Here is a 24,529-nt window from a genome sequence, read left to right as displayed (position 1 = left end):
AACATTCATGGATCCTCTGAAGTTTCAATCCTGAAGAAATTTGCAATACAGGCTTCTTGATTCTCACCACAAGATCACCACACAATTCCTTTATAAAGATCCAAAGAACCTGTCTTCCTTATAATTTTTTTTTGTAGGAGGGAAGTGGTGGGAAATTAAATAGTGCAAAACTCATCGCACGGAAAGGGCGCACAATGTCGGATGTTTTCCTTCTCTCCACGTCTCTTGTTGTTGGCAATGATTAAGTACGAGGAGGGGACCTCTTGAGTAACAGGAAGAAAGGAGCCAAGGAAGCAGGGACAAGGTAAATCCAAATGGCGTCCCACGTAGAGTTTGCATTTATCACACTGATTAAGGGGCAATCATTAACAGCGTTGTGTGGTCTTGGGACACTTTCTCTGTAGGATCTGTGCAGCCAGAAGCTGACATTTAAAGTTTAATGAATTTGCGTTGGTCGGGGAGGGGGGGGAGATGACGCAGGAGACATGGTAATGAATCAAATTTGTCTTGTGTTAAGCAGGATTTTTGATGCCGTGCACTAAAAATAAAACTCAACCTCTGCTTCTGCTGACCGGCTTTAACCATTTGCAATTCTCATTTCCCTCTGTAAATTAACATTAACCTTCGTAATCTATTAGATAATGCTCTTACCAACAAAAATTCAATTTTCTCGTTAATCTTCCTTGACTTGCAGACTTGATGAATACGGTCAGATACAAATTGGCAAGAAAGCTGTCACTCGTTAACATAAGTGCACTCCAATTTATCCATCATCACATTTTGGTACATTTCTTTTGAAGTTTACCCTCCACCTCACAATCACAGACACAACTTCATCCACAACCAATGGGGCCACACCATGTACAGCTATCAAGAGATGTACAACTCGTAAGCTACGGGCTAAGTTTTCCCTTGCTCTTCAACATCAAGAAAATTGCAAATTGAAATTCTGGATGATTTATGGTATCGGGGTCGTTACACAGACCATTAAGCTTGGCTGTCACTGCTCTAGCGAGGTGTCAAAAGTGTTTCTGCCTGCTGTCTGACAGATAAGTGTAGTCTGCTGGGCCAGATTACTAGCCTTCTGTAAGGTGATCTTGGGACAAGGCAGGAAAATGTTGGTTATTTTTTTTTCCTAGGAAGCTCCTTGGCTATTTGAACCTTTTATGCAATTTCTACCACTGCTATGGTCAAGTCCATGCAAGTCAATAACAAGTCCTCCACCCTCAAGCTAAGTCCCGACTGACCTGTGAAAAAAACCTTGTCTTTGTCTCTGGTCATCCCCTTGCTGCTTGCAACTGGACTTGTGACTTGACTCATCAACTCATGATCCAAACTCTGATTGACTCGTTAAGCCTCTCCATTTTAGAGATTGTATCTTCTGATTCAAGTGACTGATGCATATTTATGAATTTCCCAAAATGTAATGGAGTTTAACAGAAATCCCCCTTCAAGAAAACAGTCATCCATATTCTAAAGATATCTTCTGAAAACTAAACGTGGCTTAACTGGAATGTACCTGTGTGTCTAATCATGTCAAATCTAAAAGCTCTTCTTAATTAGAGAGTAAACAAATTCTTAACTAAGGTGTGTTTACGTAAAAGTTCATCTATATGGATAAGGTGTGTTTGCGTAAAAGTTCATCTATATGGAAATTACTGCTTCCTCACCAAAAATGTAAGTACCGTAGCAAACATTTAAAGTTTCAGGAAGGTTTTAGGAGGTTAATAACTTAAAGAGAATAAGAAGTTCATTTTTACAAAGCTTCTGGAACCAATCAAATCTTTCTTAGCATAGTTTACAGTTGCATTGTAAAAGTAAATTGGGTTTTCCTCGTCTTTGCATTCTACATGTACGATGGTTTAACACATATTTGTAAACCGAGTACACGTCAGCAAATTGAAAGACAGCAACTAGCTACTCTCATCCTGTATTTAATTTGAGAATTTGTCCGAGGAGCGACGCAGGTGTTGCTGAAACCTGGGCTAACTGACAAGCAGATCACCTGTAACCAGCGGCCAATGCTGTGCATTATCTCACAGGTAGCCGTCTTTCCTCCCTGCAGGTAACCCACGCTGCACTGCTGCACTGTCGCCCCGCGCTGCGGCCTCTGCCTAATTTGATTTCTTCTCTGTCCCCAGCCAGCGTCCTTCCGGCTTGTATCGGTCTCTGTCCCAAACCGTAATTGCACCCTTTCGTTTTCTGTTGATAAAACAGCCTCGGGATTCACAATTTCGGTCCTCTTCCGGGGTTCCTTTTTTTTCCTCCAGTCACACAATCCTCTCATTCTCGCTTTTTTTCACCCTAAGAGATTGGTTCTGTCAAAATTTCTGTGTGTGTTTTCTCTCTGTTTTTTTCATGTTCTTCCTGCAGGTTGCCGCTGACCTACTTTGACCCCCATAGACCGTACACCCCAAATGTGTAGGAAAATACCCCGGGGGCTGTGTAGTCAGTCTGCAAAAATGAATTTGTTTGGTCCAACTCCTTCCCTCCCTATCTTTCTCATCCCTCCTGAATCAGGCTCTTCTCTGCACAGGGGGAAGCACAACAGATTAAAAACTAATAACATTTGGAGAGATCTGAGCCGGAATCGTAGATAAATTGGAATTGGTCCACACAGCCCCTGCTGGCTGGAGCCAGGTTTTCATATCCTCAGGGGATGTGTGCAACTTGTGCCAACTAGGCAATTAGCGGGACAGTTTTATTTTGCCACAAATGCATCGAAACCCAGTTGCATATATACATGTATATTCAGGTATTAACATATAATGACTTGTAAAGTCAAACCTAACGCTAAAGGTGTGACAAAAGAAATGCACTGGATTTTTTTTTAATTCTTGTACAATAAACACAAGAGAGAAACACCTGTAACTGTGAAAAACCTGGCAAAATGGACAGAATGTCAGCTGGGGAACTGGTAGTCACAGATTTTAAACATGACAAGCGGTAATACATTTTCTAAAAATGCCAACACTTCAGTGAGGTACATAACTATTAAGTTTAGTTGACATTTTACAAAGGAAGATTTGATGCAAATTCCCTTTTCAAAGAATGAGATGTCATCATAACTTTTGTTTTTGCAGATCCATCCCCTCGTCAGTTATGAAAAAACTTAAACGTGCAAAAAACACTTCTCTGAAAACATGTTTGCTGGATTAAAGAAAAATTTTACAGGAAAGTCCCTATTTAAATCCCGTCCACTGTCTGCAACCCGACACCCCTTCGTGTCTTTGTAGAAAACCTCGAAGTCGGAAACAGAACTCCCGCCACTATATAGTCTCTAGGATGAAAAGGACATGGCCTGCCCGCAGCATTTCTGCAGGACCCAGTCCGATTTATCTAATTAAGCTTTTTGCAACCCAATTTCAAAACACTGGCTCTCGCAAACACTGTACGTTCACAGTGCACGAGTCTCGTTTCATTTTGTTTTTTTCTATTTCCTGATCTCCCACGGCTGTGATTTCATTACACGGACTCTCTGTTCTCCCTCCATTTTTTTAACTGTCTGTCTTTGAGGCATGCAGTACTGACCTCGACATAAACAGCACCACAAGAACAAGAGAGAAACCGGGAGAAGCCGCTTCTCTCTTGGCTGGGGAGATTTCTACTTAGATGTCGGCTCTCAAGAATCCATTTCTGATCAGATACAGACCGTGGCCCTGGCTGCAATCTGACAGTTTGGAGATGTGATGTTGCGATACACGGCAAAGCTCCAGACAACATTACGACATGAAAATGTTCATAGAACCTCTTCCTGGACACATTCCATGTTGTGGACACAAACACAAGGCATTCCTAACGAGAACATGAACATAACAATAGTGTAGAATAGCTATAAATTTTTGAGTTTGTAATGTCTATTTCTGTCTTACTAAACACTGGCTTTCCAAATGTTTCTTGACCATCTTTCAGTATTTATTCTTCCTTTCTGGAAAAGGACACATTGATGTTAAGCTACATGTATTTTTGACCTCCTGACACTTTGACACTTACAGCCAAGTGTAGCTATGAGGCTTCTGGAACTGTGCACTTTGCAGATATCCAAAAATCTACGCGCAATAAGGAAAACGAGAAGTGCCTTCTTGTGTCAGTGGTAAGTGGAATGGTGACCAATTATCTGCCTGAACAGAAAACAAGCCATGCTGAATGAAAATAGGGGAGGGCAAACTAAACTTCTTGGCTCATTTTCATCCTCCGAGAATCCCTGCCTCTGAGCGGGGTCAATGCTTCGTTGTCATTCACAGATCCACTTCATCTCCTTGTCTTCACTGCTGCCAAGATGAAGAAAAGCAAGACAATGCTGCTTCCTTAAGCTTTGGGGGGCTCTTGAGATGCTGCGATTGACGGAGACTGCTGCACTGGAGTGCCCTGGCACGGATTCGAACACCCCTCACTCGTTAGACGGTGTCACCATTAGACAACACGCGCCTGGAGTGCTATCCCACTTCAGCCTGGCGCCAAGGCCGGTGATTGAACCTCCTGAAAATCAATCATGGATTCTGTGAGCTCATCTGTGGGGTGAATCAACTCATGCTCACCAAAACCCCGCTGCTGCAACGATGGAATACGAGGCAGCAAACCCAAATCTAAACATCAGAATTACGGATCAACTTCATTTTAATCGGAAAGTAATGCCAGACAACTTCTGGGCCCGGGCAGGCATGTACATCGTGCACGCAGTAATGCATCACACTGATGTGACTCAATGCATTACAGACTCCAATGGAACTGACACTAGAAACTTTCCTGTTAACGGTTTCCATAGCCACACATCAATATGTCCAGATACACATCTTCAACCACATCTCCTATGCTTCCTGCACGAAGGCAGGGTGTTGGAATACGTACATCATCACTGACTTCTCCCGAGCTGGCTAGGCCATTATCTTTGCAAGCAGTTTCTGTCTTGACAGCCTGTTCACAAACTTACAGCTTGCAAAGTACTGTGCACTCAACTGCTGCTGGAAATGTACATGTATGTGTGTCACCATCGAGTACATGTACTCTTTGTACCACTGACTTTATTCACCGTTCCACTGCAAATGCAAAATGTTGTTTTCCCATGTTGTTTGTTTGAATTCAAATCCCTTTAAATGGAAGGACCAAGATCTTTGCAAGAATAAAGCAAGCTCCTCACAATCCACAAGTAAGCTTCAATGATCTTTTCTTCCTTCACTGTCTGATTTCTGGATTGAGGCTTGCCAGCTGCCAGACCTTTGTGACTTTGACACTCAAACTATGAAGCCAGGTTTGAAGACAGCCTTCAGCGGTAGAATGGACCAAACTTGACAGGAGAAGCCGGACCAACCATCAACAATCTGATAATGCCATCAAGCTCTTACAGAATCAAGCGAGTGCTCCATTATCCAGCGACAAAGTGTACCAGCATCTGATTTTCAGAAAAATTTTATGCTCTTTCACGCTTTCACTTGAACCACCATAAAATTCCACGAGCACAATGAGATCCTGTAGTCACCAACATTAGGGGGTCAAGGGGCACGCGCCCCCTTGCACTCCATTCTAAGCCCTAAAATCCTCCCCAGTGAGACATTTCCAACATTAAATCAACCCCCTCCCCCTGGCACTCATGAATGCTCTCCTGGTGAGGGAAGATTTCAGGGGATCTGTTCTCCCAACATCTTGTGGTCTGGGTGTCTTCGAGGCCGGTGGGCTCAATACCACAGCACTCATCCATCTTTTACCTACTCAATCTTCTTGGGCTACCTTCTCAAAGCTGTCCCTGTATTCCAACAGTTGCCTTGATTTGGGATTTTTGTTGACTGCACGGGCTCTCCCCTCGGGGAGTAAACTTCAGAGCACATGGTTGAAACTGACTCTCATCTGTGATCTGAACTCCGTACCAACAGACTTCACTTTAACCACTGCTCTGACTTCTATCACGTGAACAGATATTGACCACCATAGACTCATTAATTTGTTTGTTAGTAATTGCCCTTAAGAAGAAATCATTTATACAGCTTATTAGATTTTCCGATGAAGAGTCTCTACAATACAGGAAGTCATCAATCCTGATATGGTTGTGAAAGGTGATTACAAAATAGAGTCAATAGGAAATTTCAAGTAATATTTCTGAGCTTGGTTGGAAATTCAATTGAGAAAGCACACATACGCACATTTAGTGGCAAACTATTCACTGGTAGAAAGAAAGGACAAATGAGTCAAAAACAAGTGAACATCTCCTACTCAATACACAAATTTGCAAATGAATCAGGATTTTTTGTTTTCCTGGTGGAGGACGTTGTTTATGCTCCGTTTGTTGTCAAAACAGTTTCATTAAGGCTCTCCTGCAATGGAAGGAAAAACAAACCTGTCCGCAATCCCTTCAGTCCTAATTGCTCCAAAACCAACTTGAAAACAAAAATGCATCTGAAGGCGGCATAATCCATGGAAGGCCAGCAGTCTTAATTATCCAACCAGTGACCATGCCAAGCAATTTGGCCAGGGCCCTGCTTGTAAAAATCCATACATAATCAGTTGTTCTTGTTCAGCGTGAGGACCACTCATGTCCTCGCTGGTCAATTGCGGCAAATTTCATCTGTATTTACTGGAAATGTTGTAAATTACACACAGCGATTGGTTATTGCATAAGTGTACGGGGTAAACACTTGTTTTGAATTTTCTGCACAGACGCAAAGACAAATAAAATGTTTAACAAGACACAAAATACAGGTTACGAAAACATGTTTTCATCAAGAGCAAATGAAACTCTTGATAAACTAAACTGAACCAAACAATAACACCTACCCCTTCAAAAAACCCTACACAAAAACCAAACCCACAATTTGCAAAAACTAAAGCAATATTGGGAGCAACCAATAAAAATCCAAAGTAAATGTTATGATGAAAAAATTTGCAATCATTGGAAATATTATAGTTTCCTTATAGCACCACAAAGAACATCACTTGGCGGAAAGAGCACGTCAGATTCCATGTAAAAATTTATACTCCCTGAAATTCAACACAGGGAGTCCGTTTTCTCCTTTAAAACTGAGAGATAATTACTGGCCAGGATGAATGTGGTCAGATGGGGGCCATGGTGGACAGGCATGATTGAGTTAACTGCAGGTGGCCACGCTTTGATGTCAAGCCGCTGACATTAAATTAATATCCAGGGACTAACCAATCAAGGTTTTCCCACTGAATAACCAATTGGAAACAAGGTTATCTAAAATATCAACCTCTTTAACTCGGTATCCTGTCAAAGCAGAACAAAGAACAAACAGAACTGTGCCTTTCATGTTGCCTCTTACAGTATGCGTGTCTCTACAAGAAATTATCGCTTTTTTTGTCTTTCTTCAGAATATTAGGCACATACATGTACCAGGTGAAAGTTTTTGTTTTGTTTTGCTTCATTTTTAGTCTTCAACCAAACAACTCTCTCCATATTTTTATATTTCAGTCAGGACAAAACCTTTTTGGTTACTTTCTTAATAATAATTAATTCACTTAAAATATCTTGCAAAACTTTCACTGAGAAACCCAGAAACGTGCCTGTACCCCAAAGAGCAATTTCCAAAATCTGATGGACAACATTGCCAGCAATAACCGTAAAATCCACAACCTGAACAAATGGCGAACTGGGCCAAAAACAGGCAATTTCCTATTTGGAGAGAGTCCAATCTTCGTGTTTCCAATCTATCCATCGACAGTGGGAGGTAAAGTACAGCTTGGCTTTTTATTAAATGTGGATTACTTTGGTAACTAGATCGCTAGACCCAGTTTCTCCCCCCCCCCTTCTGAAATTGACATCAGGCAATCAAGCCAGCTCCGACCGATGATTCAACCCTTCTTTAGTGGAATCATGAACAAGGGCGATCAAAACACAATGCCACCAAATCCCCCTACAGCCAGGTACTGATCCATAACAGCTTTCGCCTGTAATCAGTGACAGATGAAGAGGAATCACCAACTAGCCTGGTTACTGACGACTGGAGTTTTTCTTGCCCTTTGAAGGGTATCTTTCCTTTTGGAATGGTCAGGAGAAAAAATCCTCCTCTTTGAAAACCTTATTTATGAAAAAATTCAATGAACTCACAAGCCCTCACAGTAAGTAAAAAGGCATGGACTAGATATTCACATTTGTATCTCCCTGATCATGATGGTTATTTCCATCGACAGCTTAAACATTCCCTTAACCGCAAGAGTGAATGAGGTGGGGGTGGGGGGGAGGCTAGTTGGAGTAAAAGACCACCCCTCATATTTACATTATTCATATTTACATGCTCATTACTGGATAATTCTCAACTTTCCTTTCCTTACATAATGTGATACAATATTGTGCTCTTGCTTTTTTGGTCAGTGCAAGTATGTACTTCAATATCTCAGCAAACACCAAAAATCCCGTCATCAAGTGCTACAAATTTAACGCACCATGTAAGTACATGAACATGCAGGTACAGACAAGAGGTGGCCAATCACACATTGCCATGGCAACCAGCATGGAGCTTATGGTCCCTATGGGCAAAAACATTATGAATAGATACACAGCAGCAAACCAATGCAAATTCATGGAGTACTGACACCCTGTACATTTGTGGCAGCCTGGTAACAGGCCCCACCAACTGTCAGCCTTTAGAAGGTGTGATAACAAGTTTGGGTGACAGACCACCTCTCCCTCAGGAGCAGACCAACCATTTACAGAAGCCAATGGGTATTACACTGGAGCAAATGCAAACCATTTCATGCCTACCTGGGACCAGTTTCATTCAACAGCCAGGCTATTGGAGTAAACACCCCCGAACAAGTGAACTACCATGCAATGTGATTACAAAATTTCCATTACTACGTTCCATGGCAAGTGCATTTTGACATGGCAGGATTTTCTGCAATTCGACTCTCTTAAAATTGAAATAATCCAGAGATTCTGTAGTCTATTTGTCCTTTACAACATTTGAAAAAAAAAAAGTAGACAAATTACAAAAAATTCTACCTCTTTGATGAAGATCCCCGTGTCTTCTTCCGTACCATAGCATAAAGTCAGACCAAGTTTGGCACCATCAGAAGTTCTTCTTAGTGTTACATCCTAGAACCAAAAAATCAGAACAAATATCTGACACAATGCAAAGCTACATATCGTTGGGTGCCCGGCAGTAGGCTGTAAGCGCACTTACACCCTTTTACCGGGAAGCATGATCACAGCAGAAAAAATGTTAGCAGCAAAAGGGCGTAAGAAACACACTCTCTTTATTTAATAAAAACGGATATAACTTACTACAAAATCAACCTGGGCTGTACAAAGAGCAACCTTTGAACAACTTATTAAAGGACTTGAGCATTTTTTTCTACTTTTTGTCAAGAAATCTTCATATTTCATTAAAATACAATAGTTGCATACGTTTGTCCTTTTTTTGTCGGAAAAAGTTTTTTGCAGTGATCATGCTTCCCGGCAAAAGGGTGTCAAGCGCTTACGCCCTTCTGCTGGGCACATGAGGATATCTCATTGGCTAAATTATACATCAGGCAATTCAAGCACTATAAAAGCATGTATATGCTAATTAGAAACAGTTTGCCAAAGGAACAGCAAATGCAAAGTCTGTTATTCTCAGTTAAAAATAAAGGTCGGCATACATGAGATGATCAATATCCTTACAATCAATAATGTTTTTAAGCTAAGTCTTAATCTAAGATTGGTTGACCACACACAGGCAGCTCGTATACTGAAACATCCAAGATAAAAAAGCCTAACTGTAATGATGAGATGCCATCCATAACTATGGATACATGTACACATCTTAATACCTTCAGACATACATGTATGGTTCATGTCTGACCTGCATCTGACCTATTGCAAATCTGAATGCTTTTAGAACACAGGAGAATTCTGAACAACTCAAAGGGAATGAAAGACTCTGAAAAATGGATAAGCAAAACAGGACCTTGGAAAACGACAAAACGTTGAGCATACTTACAAATAAATTCAATGTCTTTGTCTCATATGACAAATATTAATATTTAAAATTATGCACACACATATTAATGATATTTGTGTGTGTACATGTATATATGCTTTGCTCAATCTGTATGCTGTGCGTGTGCTTAACCAAATCAATAAAATATCTGGTGCTATTCATGGGGTTGGGGTGAGCCCCTCGCTAATTGACATTGGTTGGGTTTGGTTTAATTCACCACTCGCATTCCATTGAACTCCTTCATTGATCGGACCATTGTGGCATCCGCCAATGACCAATAATAGCCAGCCACACAACAGACGCATTAGCAGGCGAACTGTACCCCTTGAGCGCGGCTCGCTCACGGATGGCTGGCTGGTGAAAAAAAAAAGCATTCCCTTTTGCACGCTGATTCCTGCTCTCATGTTTGGTTTTTAACCAGAAAATTCTTGTCTTGTCTTCCATTATTGCATTCAGGAGCCGTCTCTAATGCAATTTCATCCACATCTCCCTTCTATTGTGATCTGCACTTTTAGACGTTGCCATGGAGGGTTACCACAGCAACGTCTTTCTTAACACTGACTGCATGCACACATTTTACATATAAATATTCCACTGTATTTTCAAATGTCAACTGCTCCCGCATCAACTTCAATACATTCTGCATCATCAGACAGACCAAACAAGTTCCTTTTCTAAAAAACTTTTCATGAAATCTGACAACCACGGATTCATGGAGCCCACGAGAAGCACATGACAACAACTGCAAATGGCAGGCTCCAAACCAGCGAATTTACGACTTCAGCTTCCCTAAACATCTCTCATTCCTGCAAACCTGAGGGATCCACCGGGACAGGCCATAAACCAAGCACCACCACTGAACAAATTGCCTGGGATATTCTGGCTTTTAAGAAGTCAGGTCTCTGCAGTATCAGATTGCCTGTTAAAGGATCTCCAGTTGAGAGGCCAAGTGTCCAATTTAGCTCATTTCTGTACTTGGACAAAATTCTTTGCCACTCTTTAACCTACTGTACATCTTCAAGTTCAACTCAGCTTTGACACTAGAGTTTCAAGTTCTATCTTGCATTTCATTTCATCAAATTTTCATGCTTTCATGTTACAGAATTTTACGTACATGTATTGTGTCAAATCAAACTCTAAGAATAATTACTGGAAAAGATTAAAAGGCTTTGGCATAAGTTGTCTAAACAGCCTGTTTTAATTGATCAAATTTACACGCTAATTTCTAAACTGTGTACAGTAATGTTATCACCAATGAAACAACTGAAGAAAAAAAACATTGAGTTTCCATGAAGATGCTCTTTTCAAAATTGAGCAATGAAAGAAAAGCAAACTCAATGTATCTCATAGTTGTACAAACGTGCATTACATAAACACTGTGGGATTTGTATAAAACAGGCAATATGGCTGGCCATGTTTCTCACCTCATATTCCAGTTCATAGGCTTTGTCCATTCCATCCTCATCTAAGATGGGAATGTCCACATTGTCCATGGCATCTAGGTCATTCATCAGGTCATCATCAATGACCGTCATCTGCTCCTGGGGGGATATCTCACACAGTCTGTCAAACAAAATGGCCCAAAGATCCATTCAGTTCTCACAAATCAGCTCACAGCTCTAAAAACCCGTCATCTAAACCTGGGATTCCTCCTCAATGCCCAGCCCTCCAAGATTTTGTGGGATTGAGGATGGTACAGCTGTGCTAAAATTACTTGACATCAGGCTTATTGTCTCTTGAAAGTTAAAGCCCGAAGAAAGTGGCTCTGGGTTTGTGAACAATGAAGGCTTCTGGATGACTGAATGAGAGAGATCAAGTAATCTAAGGAGACAACGTTACTGTGGTGGCACCACTGATATGCGCACATTCAAAAACTTGAGACATGAACGGTTTTTGGCCAGTAACAACACCAGACTGGTTGGAAAGGCATGTAACATGCATGTATGACCTGCCCAGAAGCATCGTGCCACCAACATAATGGCTTCTAATGCTGCTCGGCAACTTAGCCTAGTCCAAGTACGAAGTACTGAAGAAGTTTGGTTATGATCGAGGCTTACCCATCCATGTCCAGGTCACCATTCTTCGTTTCTAGTGGGCTGGGGCACCGCTGCAACACCTTCCACAGCAGGTCCTCACTTTGCAGCTCCGTCTGCGTGCCGACATTGCACAGTGCCGTCGTGCCTTCCTTGTCGCCTGGCACCTTGCTCCGTGGTGCCCGGCGCAGGACTTGTACGATGATGGGCTCTGTGGCATTCTTGAATGCTTCCACAGCTTCTTCATGGGTGGCCTTGGAAAGGTCCACACCGTTTACCTTAAAAAAAAAGAAAACAAAACACAACAGTATTAAAATAGTTTAAATAATGATCAACAAGCTTGTGCCAACATTTCTCTATGGTTAATGTAAAATAAATTATCAATTTGAACACAGTAACCAAGGTAAGACATTTTGGGAAGAATAAGCATGAAGGACCCAATGGCCTCTTTGATAATGTGCATATACTGCCTATTGCAAGACATCAGTCAGTGTCATCTTCACAGAAGTTTATGACCTTCAAGGTACAATGTATTGGCTGCTTATGGTAAATATACAGGGCTCTGAATTCCATTCACAACACAACCAAGGGAAAGCGTTACATGTACAATTACTGTCAGGTTAAGTACAAAATCAAGCCTACAACCACTTGTGTTCAGCACCCAGTATTCATGGTAAATACTTTTGGCATTTCTAGATAAAAAAAAAACCAGTCAAGCATTTTTAGAAGCCACCGACTCCATGCCACTCTGGAAAATTTTTTCATTCATCATTATACTGTGCATGCATATTTGCTTTTCACTTGAATTACATTTTCTGCCCTGTAGGGCAAAGTTCTCCAGAGATGCCTCATGTTCTCTGTTTATAGACAAAAGACAACTTTGTGAAGCAATAACAGAATGTGAAAATTTTTACATTTGCAGCACTGGACATCACACTGGCTATTTCAGCCTGAATTTGACAACCTGCAGCTTCCTATGTAAATTCCCACAGACAGAGCATATTGAGTGCCCGCCAGTGGCAATTTACTTCACATTTCCCTTTCTACTCCAAGAGGTGGACTGCCAGTCCCCACGTGCCCCGGCCAGCACACCAAACCCCACTGACTCCCACATCAGCTAAAGGCACCATCTCCGGGCAACCAACGGAGGGTCTCCATTGGAAAGCTTTTTAGAGATCATTTCTACTCCGCCACGCTCCTGGCAACCACTGGACTTGGAGCACTGACAGAGTCCTGAGGTATGTGTTAATGGGGGCAAGTGGAAGGTCAAAGGAAACAAGTACAGACGCTTGTGAAAGAGAAAAAACCAACTGTCATCGCCCGTTTGCATACAGCACTTTTTAGAGTGATGAATCGCAAATAGAAGCCGAAGGGGGATGGACACAGGTAGTGAATTTAAGAAGGCTGAGGAAAACACAGCCCTCTTTCTGGCAGTGACATTTCCCCAGGGCTCCAGACAGCAATATTCCCCCCAAAACATTGCCACCACAAATGCAAGACTGAATTTTCTCTGGCTTTATAAATTTCTACACAGACTGCGGGATCTGTGAATTGCAATAGAAACAGCTGGATGACAAAAGATGACACCCAAGCTCTCCGCCTCTAAATAATGGCCTCTGGTGGCTTTTAAAATTGGAAAGCTGGGATGGGACTCATACACACTGGTGACATGAACTTGTCTGAAGACAGGCTGGCGTGAAAATGCCAATACAGATGTGTTGAAGACAGATCAGAAGATGAGAAGAAGTCCACAGAACACCAAACAGAGGGGCATATCAATAGGTCTGACATCTACAAAATACTGTGAGGCTTCAGGAATTTTTTCAAGATTTTGAAGAGCTAACAAGGTACGGATTAGGTATGAGAATCAAGTCACATGAAATTTGTGGTCCCATTAATGACAGGGTCAACAGGTTAAAAGCTTCAAACACTTCCAAAATGATCTGAGTTGGCTCTGGATGCAATGCGCATGAGAATGTGGAGTAACACTGAATTGATTGGTCGTCTGATTTTATCAATTAAGGGCTTATACATGAAACAGACACTTCGTCAGCTATATTAGGGCTGACAATTTTTTTTCAATCTATCACTGACCTACTTGGAATTAAGGTTCAACCTGGTCCTGGAGTCATGTCAAAGAAGAAAATAATATCTCTCCTTCCAAATGAATAAGCAATTTCAAACAATGCCAGACAAAGGCATTACATAGCTTGTACCTGACAACAGCCATTTAACAAGCTTGGTACACACTGAAACAGTATTTTCTTCAGGAAAGCGTGACTTGTCTTGCTCCTTTACAACTCTTGGCTAAGCTAGAAGATCCCCAGGGCCATATAAATATCATCAAGCTGTAATTTAGGTCAGTGGATGTTAAGTCTCAGAGGGTGCCGACACACACACCTTGCCCTAGCACTCTAAGCTGCTCGGCACCTCATTGTCCCATTATGATTTCTAGAGAATGGAAATACTGTTGGCGGGGATTAGCCGGAGCTTTTCGGCGGGGGGGGGGCCCTATTTAGCCGGATTTGCTTGGGGAAGCTCCTCGCAGTTATTTGCCAACAACAGATCACACTTCAAAGCTGGGCATGGCTCTTTCAGAAATTCTGCCCGTTTGATCAGCCCCCCTTCCCATGCCTGGGGAACATTTGATTGGATATAAAAATCAATGACCACTGGAAATCACCAGATTGCAACAGTTGTGGATAAAGAAAAATATCTAGCCTGTCACAAATCCTGCAGAAACTGTAACAATGTGAAGTGGCAAGACGGCCGTCTGCTCTTCAGAACTGCAATTTCACATCAAATTGGTAAGAAGTTTTTGCAGCTGTTCAATAATGTTATTCCCAAACTTAAGTTTTCACTGCCAAGATGACAGGAAGTGATCAAACAGCAGAAGAGGAATTGTGAAAGCAACTGCATCTGCAGCATCATTGGCAGAAGTAGTCCACAGCAGCAAGCACACACAGATCAAGTTGCAGCTCAACGCACACCCTTCACTGACCCGAACTCTGACGGCACCCACTCGTACCACTTGACTCCGGCGTGAATAAATCCTCGCACCGTTTCCAATATATAATCAGTTTCATTTTTTTTCCTTTTCACCCTACTCTCCCCCCCCACATGCGCTCCATCTTCTTTTGATTCTGTCGTTCCAACACTGGGTGCAGTGGTCGGGAAGTTATTACCATTCATACAGGAAAATCTTGCTATTGATTGGCTTGCCCTGGGGTTGTAATATGAACCGAGAGAAAAAGACTCCTGTTCCATTCTGTGAGGAAGCTGGTGCATACATGTATGCACACATCCATGCATACATATGCCCATGTTTACGGCCTCTCCGAGAGAACAGGTCTGAGTGGTTGTGACTTTCTCCATCGGGAGAATATCAAAATTACTCACTTTTTCTTCCAGACCCTGTATTTTCATCTTCTATTTCTAAATTTTCTTTATTAAGTCAGAATCTCGACAGGCTTTTTTTTTTAAGATTCTGATGAAAAGTGGATCATTTCCAATGCAGACTTTGATTTGAGATGCATGAATAAAATAAAAAAACTGCATTGTGTGGTCCAAGGCAAATAACCAAACTGACAAGAAGGTCTGAGTGATCATGGTGCCCTGGCTAGATCAGTGTTGAGGGGACAGTTTCTTGTGTTAGGAAATTTGGGACTGAACTGTAAAAAAATTTGTCCCCATAACGAATTTCGCCCTGTGATAAGTATCGTTCAGTGCACGTGTAGTCACCACAACTTCGTTGCCAGCGTGCTTGTTCTCACCACTAACTATAGAGACTGACCCAATATCAAATCAGTATTCCATGCGGCACACCTTTAATAACCAAGGCGGCCAACTGACTGATTGCAGTCTGCCATATAAACGAATGTTTGATTGTTTTGGGCCATCTGTGGCAATGCATATCAATTGCCCATTCCTTGCAATTTCGTCGAGCAAATATAACAAGGCATTACCGAGATGTGTGCATTCCCCAGTCTGCCGAAAACCCTCTTACAACCACTGCAGCCACGGAGCCCTATCCCCACCGACCACCGTCTTGGAGACAAGGTGGCACAGCAGCCAACACACATCACGACTGGCAAATTAACAGTGTAATCGCTCAGGCTACAATTTACGACACGCGCGTCATTGCAAGCCAGCGCCAGTCTGGCATCTCCGTCCATCAATTTTTTTTTTAAAACAAGTGATGCATCAACAGCACACAAGAACGGATTGTGTCGGCCTGGTGTAATAACAAGGATAATATACCATGGCCCTGACAAGAGCAAACGATCTGGACTGCCCTTCGGTAGTCACCATGGCGCAGTGTTTACTGCAGGCAAAGAGACAGACGCGTCTCAATTGGTTATCAAAGCGTGGACTGGACACATACAAGTACGTTACTGACGTGCGATATTGTCAATATGCCCTGATTACCACAGCTCACTCTCCCCTCAACCTCCCCTTGATAGTTACGCATCACTTGACAAAAGGCATGGGGGAAAATACTTCAGTCCATCATCTTGATGAGGCCAGAAACTGTCTGTGGGCTGGAAGTTGGACTGTAAACATACACGGCCAACAATATCTCATATTACACTTCAGCTTAAAACCCACTGCTAAACCTCCAATACAAGCCAATTTTTTTTCCTGTAATTTTTTGACAACAAAGTACATTTATATCACTACAGCAAGCACCAAGGTTCATTTTGTTCCAAACAGAATGAAAAGGTCTAAGTTTCGAAGAGAACATGCCATTCTTTCAGAAAAAACTTAACGTATATTACTGCCCATCACCCACTCAGAGGTTGCTCAAATCCAGAAATGTTGCTTTAATTCTTTTTAGGAAACAGCAACAGAACGTACAACAAAAACAAACATACCACAGTTCTTCTATTTTGAGACAGAAGTCATGAACAATATATAAAAGCCATTAACACATGATTTTAAAAAATTTCTGAAAGGAATTTTTAACAAAATCACGGTAACATCCAATGGGTGCGACAAAGTTTTTTACGGTCTCCATGGCATCTCCAATCCTTTCTCTGGGGGGCCAAAAGGCTAATTAATTTTACCGTCTTTATTAAACCGACCCAATCATAGTCAATACGGTTCAATACGACTGTCTGGGCACTGACTGAGGCAGCTTCAACCCACGGTCATTTGTCAGTGACAGCTATTTTGGTTAATTTTATTAGAATTGAAAAAATGCTGTGAGGTCACACATACTTATTAAAGTGAGCAACCGATCGATCAGAAAAGGGAAATACACTCTGAGTCAGGTGAAGTACATACACACACACATACTTGTACAAGTAATGTCCACTGGGTAGAGTAAGAGTCAAATTTCATTGAAATATTGTATGAACAAAAATGCCATTCAGATTTGAGGCCTAACAAATATCAGATGAATTCAGAATAATGGCGTGATCTCCAACTATGCAATTCAAATACATTATCTGACAAAAGGAATAACCAATGCTTCAATAAAAGTTTAACAAAACTTGTCAACTTAAATGCTTGACTGGCAATTTTTCTGCCGATGTCAATTGTTAATAGACCTTTGCAAAATGTGTGGTCACACACAAGAAAGTACAATTCCCGAAGAAACTGTCTCAAATTACCACAACCATTAGCACATTCCACAATTTTATGATATAACTCCATAGCCTTTATTCTACACAACTCAAACTTTCTTCGCCCCGAGCACTCTCCAACTGTTCCAATGTCTTCAATAAACCCGGCATTTTTTAAAGTATGATTCACAGGCTTCAACTTGTGAACCTCAGGAAAAGAATGGCTCTCTTTTGTTCCGAGCCTATCAGGCCAACCAACAAAAGGCTGCTGAAAGTAACGTTAACAATAACAGCACGGCTTTGTGGATTTTCCTCTTCTAGTTTGGTCCAAAACAAACTCTTCCCTTCCAATGCTCCTTTCAGAGTATGAGAAAAAAACAAACGCAGTGTTGATTTTCTTGTAGTGAGGCAGCATTCCTTACTAACTCCTCTTTGATCTCTCCCGCTCCATCTTTGTCACAAGGTAAAAATGTCAATAAGGGCTTTTCTTCTCTTCTCTGGAACCCCAGGGCTTGCTGGAAGCCCAAACACTTCCCACATTGACCTTGGGCGCTGGAAGGTGTCAGTCTATTTGACAAAGTTATCCACCCGGACATGTGGTCAAAGACCAGGTTCTGCTGAAACCATAATAAAAATTCTACAAGAGGGGGCACAGAACATTGTGTGGATTCCATCAAGTGGAAATCGGTCGCAGATCAAGATGGGGCAAGCCCCCCTCCCTTTTAATGGGCATACACTTTCTCTGGTCTGTATTTCTTTTCTCATATGGTTATTTCATTTTTTACAGAGAAAACTTTACACCTACTTATGAAAAAAAACCTTGCTTGTGTGTGTGTTCTGGCTTCATCTCCATACTAGCTTCCCTTTTTTAGGAAATGTTCGCCGTTTCCCCCTTTTTGCATACTGGATCCACCTCCAGAAATGGAAGTGTCCTGATTAAGACATGGAAAAGGAATTTAGACTTGTAGCCAAAAAAAGCCTGTGTCAGACAAATGCATGTGACATAAATGTGAACTCACGTGCAAAAGGAGTAACATTAAGCACCTTACGAAACATCTTACGTGTTGTAATGTTACATATCGTCCCTACTACAAACCAAGTTGTGGCATGACAGTTGGTTATGGAGTGGTTCAACTTCAAGCATCTGTTATGTCTTCATGCGCGACGGGTAACGCAGTCCAAACGATCCAAAACCTCTCAGAGGAATCTGCCCATTGAGCTATGAACTATCCGAAGGCTGATCAACCCCGAACCACTCGCATGCAACACAATGGGTTCTGTCTTCTAGTTTCACAAAGTGTACAAAACCAGCATCCCAAAACACATACTACGATAGGGTTACAGACAGCTCCATGCTCAAAAGCCGACAACAAAGAGTAGGAAAAACCTTAAAAAAAAAGAAAAAAGGAAATTCTCAAGACAAAGGAGGGTACAGATGGCAGATGGGCTTACAGAAGCTTGCAAAAAGTATAAGTGACGCCAAAGCTGATAAATGACACTAATTAATAACGCTGCTGATGGAACGTCACTCTCTCTCTCTCTCAATATATATATCTAATATTCCATTCAAAAAAGTACAATGGACACCACCAATGTCGTGCAACAATATAAACCATTAGCTGAAATTGAAAGGCACTAGCCGATTACCTGGCTTTGGTTACAAGCTGATAATGTGCATCTTTGCAACAGATGACAGCAGATGAATTAGTCATCAGACCTACTGAAGGGAAATGCAGATGGAACAAGCAACAGACTGGTATTGTTTTGCATGGATACGACCCAAGAGAATACTTACTAAGACCAGGATGATGAGCCACAACTTGTGTTTGATGCAGTTATGATAAATTAAAGTGTTCCAATGCTATTACTTTACTTTTCACATCCGTTTAGTTTCCATGTATTTGATGCACATTTAGAATATTTGAAAAGAACTGTGCCATCAGAGACATGGAATTCCATGCTTGCTTTGCTACTGGGAATTATCGGAGTCCTCGTACCATCCATCACGAGTCCAGCACAAGCCAAATTGAAAATATGCAGGGATCAACAATAGCTAAGGACTGTGTTGTTGCAATTCAAATGAACAGCTTGTGACTCAACTTACAGCTTGTGATTAGCTTGTGACAGAGATCTGTGACTGAAATTTGGAAAAATGGTTCAATTGCTTCATTTAGCCATAAACACAGTGAAAAGGCAATAAGGATGACACAGAATTGAAGCATAAAGGTGTTGAAGTGATCTCCGTAATACATCCCCCCCCCAAAAAAACATCTAAGTTCAACTCCAAAGCCCAGCAAGGAGATTCAGGAACAGAGCTCCGTATCACAACAGCAGAGGAAAAAAAATGTCCTTTGGTAAACTTGAGCTGGCCCATAAACCCTCCAGCTCTTTTTGCCTAATGTGTTAATATGGCCGGCCTCTTTTATCAGGCTCTCCCCCGCTAGCCTCCATCTGTCGTCATCGCCAATCCACTGGTCCTTTGTCAGAACCATAGTCTTGCCTTCTCCTTCACTTCCTTCCCCATACCATCACCTTGGCAGGACCTCATGCAGGGGAGGTAAAATATGAGGCTTTCAGGACCAGCGGCTTCCTTGCTGATGACCAGGGATACTTTGGATGACTTGTGGAGGAAGCAGTTAGATTGGAGTTCCTGACCCTTCTTCTAACAGGTCAAGTAGGCCTTTACACTGTTATGCCGTGCAATTTCTAAGAATAAATAGAATGGCATGGTTTTATGACCATGCTGCAATAACGTGACCTCTAGTCTGACCTTTTGTGACCCTCTTACAAATTCTGAAGAAAGATTTCATAAGCTGCCTTCTCTTTTATTAAAAGCCAAAAATGTTGAGCTGCCACAGTACCTGGTGATTAGATACAAAGTTGGCCACGTCAAAAAAACAAGTCAACTTTGATTTGGGGAGACAGGAGATAAACACATACTTTACAATCAAAAGCAACTACCTGTATCTGAAGTGCTGGCTGACTGTCATGACAACCAATAAAAGAAGCACACAGCAAGCTCTATCAAGCGTTCTTAAAGCTATCCCGGATATCACTGTCAAGGCTTGAGAGCCAATATCACATTAATTAACTATCTAAGTCAGTAAATAGCTTTGGCTTGGGCAGATATTGCAATGATTAGTTTCTATACTAGTAACACTGTTCATTAATATCCCGACACTTGTGTTGAAGCGCTAAGGTAAAATGTGCAACACCCTCTCATATTAAATTTAAATTTACCATGCACTCTTAACATGTAATACATATCAGGAAGAGAATCAAGTAACTGTTTGCTTCTCTACAGATGCTAATAAAAAGTTTTAATTAAAATGAAATGAGCATTTACAAACACTTGGTGTACTGCACGCCTAGGAATGAACCTTGCAAATGCTGAGTGAGGGTAACTGGTTTTTATGTGTAGAGATCAGGATTTCCACTGAAGACTTTTTGAAAAATGGACGTAAGACTTTATCCTTGATGCAAGATAGGAATCAAACTTCACCTACTGGAAAAGAAAATTCCTCAAAGCTTACAAATAAGAGGAAGAACTAAAATCTGAGAGTTGCAGAGATTTGACGGCCGTATAGCTTAGAATCATCCAATATGTATGAGACCTTGCAGGGCGCTTAAGACTACATCGCGACAGTGACGCGGTGCAGAGTGTTCAGTTGCACTTACCAGGTCAACCTGCGCGCTTAAAATTACAAATTTCACCTCATTCCGTAGACAGATTTTTGGGGGGTGAAGGGGGGGAGGGAAAAAAAAAGGATGAGAGAGTATCGGGAAGGCAGACAGGCTGGCGCCGTGACAGGAAGACAGGTGAATACATGCATGCCTCTGCAAACCACGGCGCTGGGATAGTGAGGAGCCGGCTCTAATGGCCAGCTGTGTTGTGGTCATTTGAATGGCTTTTAGTCAGGGCTCCCTCGGCTAGTGTTTCAGTGGGTCAATGAGGGTTCTTGGTGTATTTCTTCTTGTATGTGCATGAATGAAATGGAGTCCTTCTCCTTAGAGAGAGGATGGGTCCCGCCTCAGGAGACTGAAATGCAAGTAATGCATTCAGACAGTGGAGTTTGCGACTGACGTGCAATATACATGCTGGCAAGCACAAAAATAAGTCATGCAATTTGAGATCAGTTTGAAATCTGAAATACTGTCAACAGTCTGTTCCATATATTTCCCTTCAATTTTTGTCATAAAGCCCGATTTCATTTGGCTCGGTAGACAAAAAAAAAAAATTTAAGACAAAACCTAGCCCGTTTTACTCATCATTCGAATTTTTTGATACGTGACAATCAAAAATTTTGATCACAGAGACTTGATCATCCTTTTGGAAAGCAGATCTGTGGTAACGATGCATCGTGACGACAGAAGCACAACTGTACAATTTACTGAGCTAATCATTATTGACTTAGTAGAGGACTCCTCTGCCCTACTTCCATTTTCTTTTTCCCTTGAATGTCTTCTTGTTTTTTACTCTCCCCAAACCAAGCGTGATCAGCAACTCTCTGAGTGACATGCTCTGAGTAATTTCTGCCCAGATGCATCTTCACCAGTGGGGGAGGTGAATTCTTCTCGATTGTGATTAGGCACGCGGAGGTGGTGTGTGATCAGTTGTACTGGTTCCCTGGCAAACTAGGAATGTGACTGGGTTTGTTCTCCAGAGTGGAGGGTGCAATTACTCGAATCAAAAGCTCCTGATGGAGGTCAGGTGCAGACGATCCAAGGACCCTTGGCATCCGAGACACTAAACCACTGTTTGAACAACCCACAGGTACCATACAACCCAGAAATGGCAAACTATCAGTGAATCTGTCAATCTTGGAGCTGTTTCTAGTAGGGGGTACGTACATACATGTACATGGACACCCCCCAAAAAAAACGGAAAACAGCCAGCAAAAAGCTGAAATTTAAAAACGTCCTATGGTCTTGTACAGAGAAGGTGTACAAAAAAGCTGAAATTCAGAGTGAGAATCTGACAAAAGCTGAATTCTCACACCCCCCCTGCTTGTAGCGTATCCAGACACTATATTGTAAGATGCTATAAAGGTTATTGTGTCTTTGGCACACTGATGAGGTCTGTTGGGTTGACTCAGACAAGCACATACCTCATGTTGAGAAAAGACTCTTCTGGCTACACTATTGGAGTACTAGCAATGTGGTGCTTTGTGTCCCAATGTTGAAATTATGAGTCAGCCATCAATAAATTAGGAAGCCCTGAATACCTGCCAACTTTCCATCCCCCAAATTTGGCAATTTTACAGCCCCCAGCCAACACTAAATCATCACCAAACGTCCTTTATAAATCAGGGTAACACATCGTTAAAGTATTCCCACTCCTTTTCTCGCTATTTCACGTCTGGGGGCTGTGGACACCTCTTGTCTATCCAGGCAACAGGTGGTTCTGTCCAATAAGTGGACTCCACCAAAAAAAAAAAAAAGACTGCATTGATGATGCCAATCAGACTCGCTTTCTGTTGAATCTATCCTCTTTTTAAAGTCAAAGCAGCATCCAATGTCTTTTCCACATGCTGTTAGGTTTCAATTCAGTGAACATACACCCTTTAAGGAAAGTAAGGACAACGTTAAGGAGCCATCTCAGTTGAGTACGGCTATCTGATATTACTTTGGAAAACCAGTCTTAAGAGCACACATACAGGTATTACCCGGACTTTCTTTTGAGGGGGCGGGGAAATGTTGACTGGAAGTTCATTTCCGGAATAACCATGCAAACCTGGTATTTCTTTCATTGTGATTGTGGAGAAGTTTATACAAATATCTTTGTAAAAAATGAGCTACGTGTTTTTCCATAAAGTGTCAAAATTTCACTGTAACAAAGAATCAAAACAAGCAGCAAAGTACAGGTGATCCCGGACTGGTACTCAAGCATGGTTGTAGTTTTTTCCTTAACAGTAAACGGCAACAGGTACAACTATAGGACAGGGTATGACTATTAAGAAAGAGCACAGCTGAGAAAGTACAGCCCGAGTCAGGCTTTTCATATAGCTCCCATCATGAATGGGGGAAATGGGCCCTTTTGTGCAGCCACTAAACTTTCAATGGCACTGTGCTGGTTGTTTCATATCCCTTACCCCTGGCAAGGCCAGGACCAAAAATGGGAATCAGAAAAACAGGTCCTGTGGCAACAAATTTTAGTTCAGCCTTTGCACCAAATCCATGGAAAGGCCATGCTAAGTGTTACAGTCCCAGACCTGTAATCGATAGCGCTCAGGTAAACAATGTCATTACCAGCTATTTTTAGCGTCTGAGTCTTGGCCACATGACCAATTTTTCTCTCTCCTCAGCTACGCTGGCTACTTGACCCCACGGAATCTCTGGAGGCCTATCCTCCATCGTTCCCAATCAGTCCAGACACTGATACAGTGGGGCTTTTAGGATCACCATCCCATTGATGAAAAGACCTATAATGACTGGCGACAGGCTAAGTGGAAAAGCCAAAAAGTATTGGGGGGGGGGGCCTGGTTCCTGCAGGATGCCCCAAGGCGGGGTCTTTGCTCTATACCTCTCCAGGAGAATGGAAAGGATGGAATGGGTCTAGCAACACTCTGACCTGTCAGTGTAGATGGGGATAGGGGCTGACATTTTGAAGATGGTGGCTGTTGATCATTTGATTGAGCTGCAGCACAAAATGGCATCATACACCCCCCTAAAATTGATAGCCGGGGTTTGAAAAAATAACACTAATTTAGTTAACCCTCTGGACATATGGCTACAGAGTAGGGGACCTACAGTAGAAAGTAAAATGGTTCGTTTTCTTTGAGGTGGGAATATTCAAATACATGATCATTCATGGACTGACCGAGTCCTTTTGGGTTGTGGACAAGTACAATTCTTTCTGGGTCCAGGGTTCCAAAGGACAGGTAGCCAAAGATCGACAGTGTCACATACATTAACAGAGACTTGAGTTGTCACTTTTTATTCTTTTAATTTTTCAGAGAACTGGAGGGTACTTTAAGAGGTTCAAGGTTCATGAATGAAG

The 24,529-nt window shown here is 41.9% G+C and overlaps 1 protein-coding gene across 1 annotated transcript in view; it reads right to left on the bottom strand.

The window, feature by feature from the left end:
• LOC110983030 (E3 ubiquitin-protein ligase PDZRN3-like) overlaps nucleotides 1–24,529 on the bottom strand; it is a 169,201-nt gene that overhangs the window by 23,235 nt on the left and 121,437 nt on the right. The window contains exons 4-6 of the mRNA XM_022241894.2: nucleotides 11,987–12,240; nucleotides 11,354–11,492; nucleotides 8,951–9,043 (exon numbers count right to left, since the gene is read on the bottom strand). Coding sequence (XP_022097586.2) covers nucleotides 8,951–9,043; nucleotides 11,354–11,492; nucleotides 11,987–12,240 — 486 coding nt within the window. The remainder of the gene's footprint in view (nucleotides 1–8,950; nucleotides 9,044–11,353; nucleotides 11,493–11,986; nucleotides 12,241–24,529) is intronic.

Source organism: Acanthaster planci, linkage group LG04, assembly GCF_054643075.1.
Source record: "Acanthaster planci isolate LZ-2023a linkage group LG04, COTS_SCS, whole genome shotgun sequence".
NCBI classification, from domain to species: domain Eukaryota; kingdom Metazoa; phylum Echinodermata; class Asteroidea; order Valvatida; family Acanthasteridae; genus Acanthaster; species Acanthaster planci.
The sequence above is the reverse complement of the archived record's forward strand: the minus strand, read 5'-3'. Positions and strand labels throughout refer to the sequence as shown.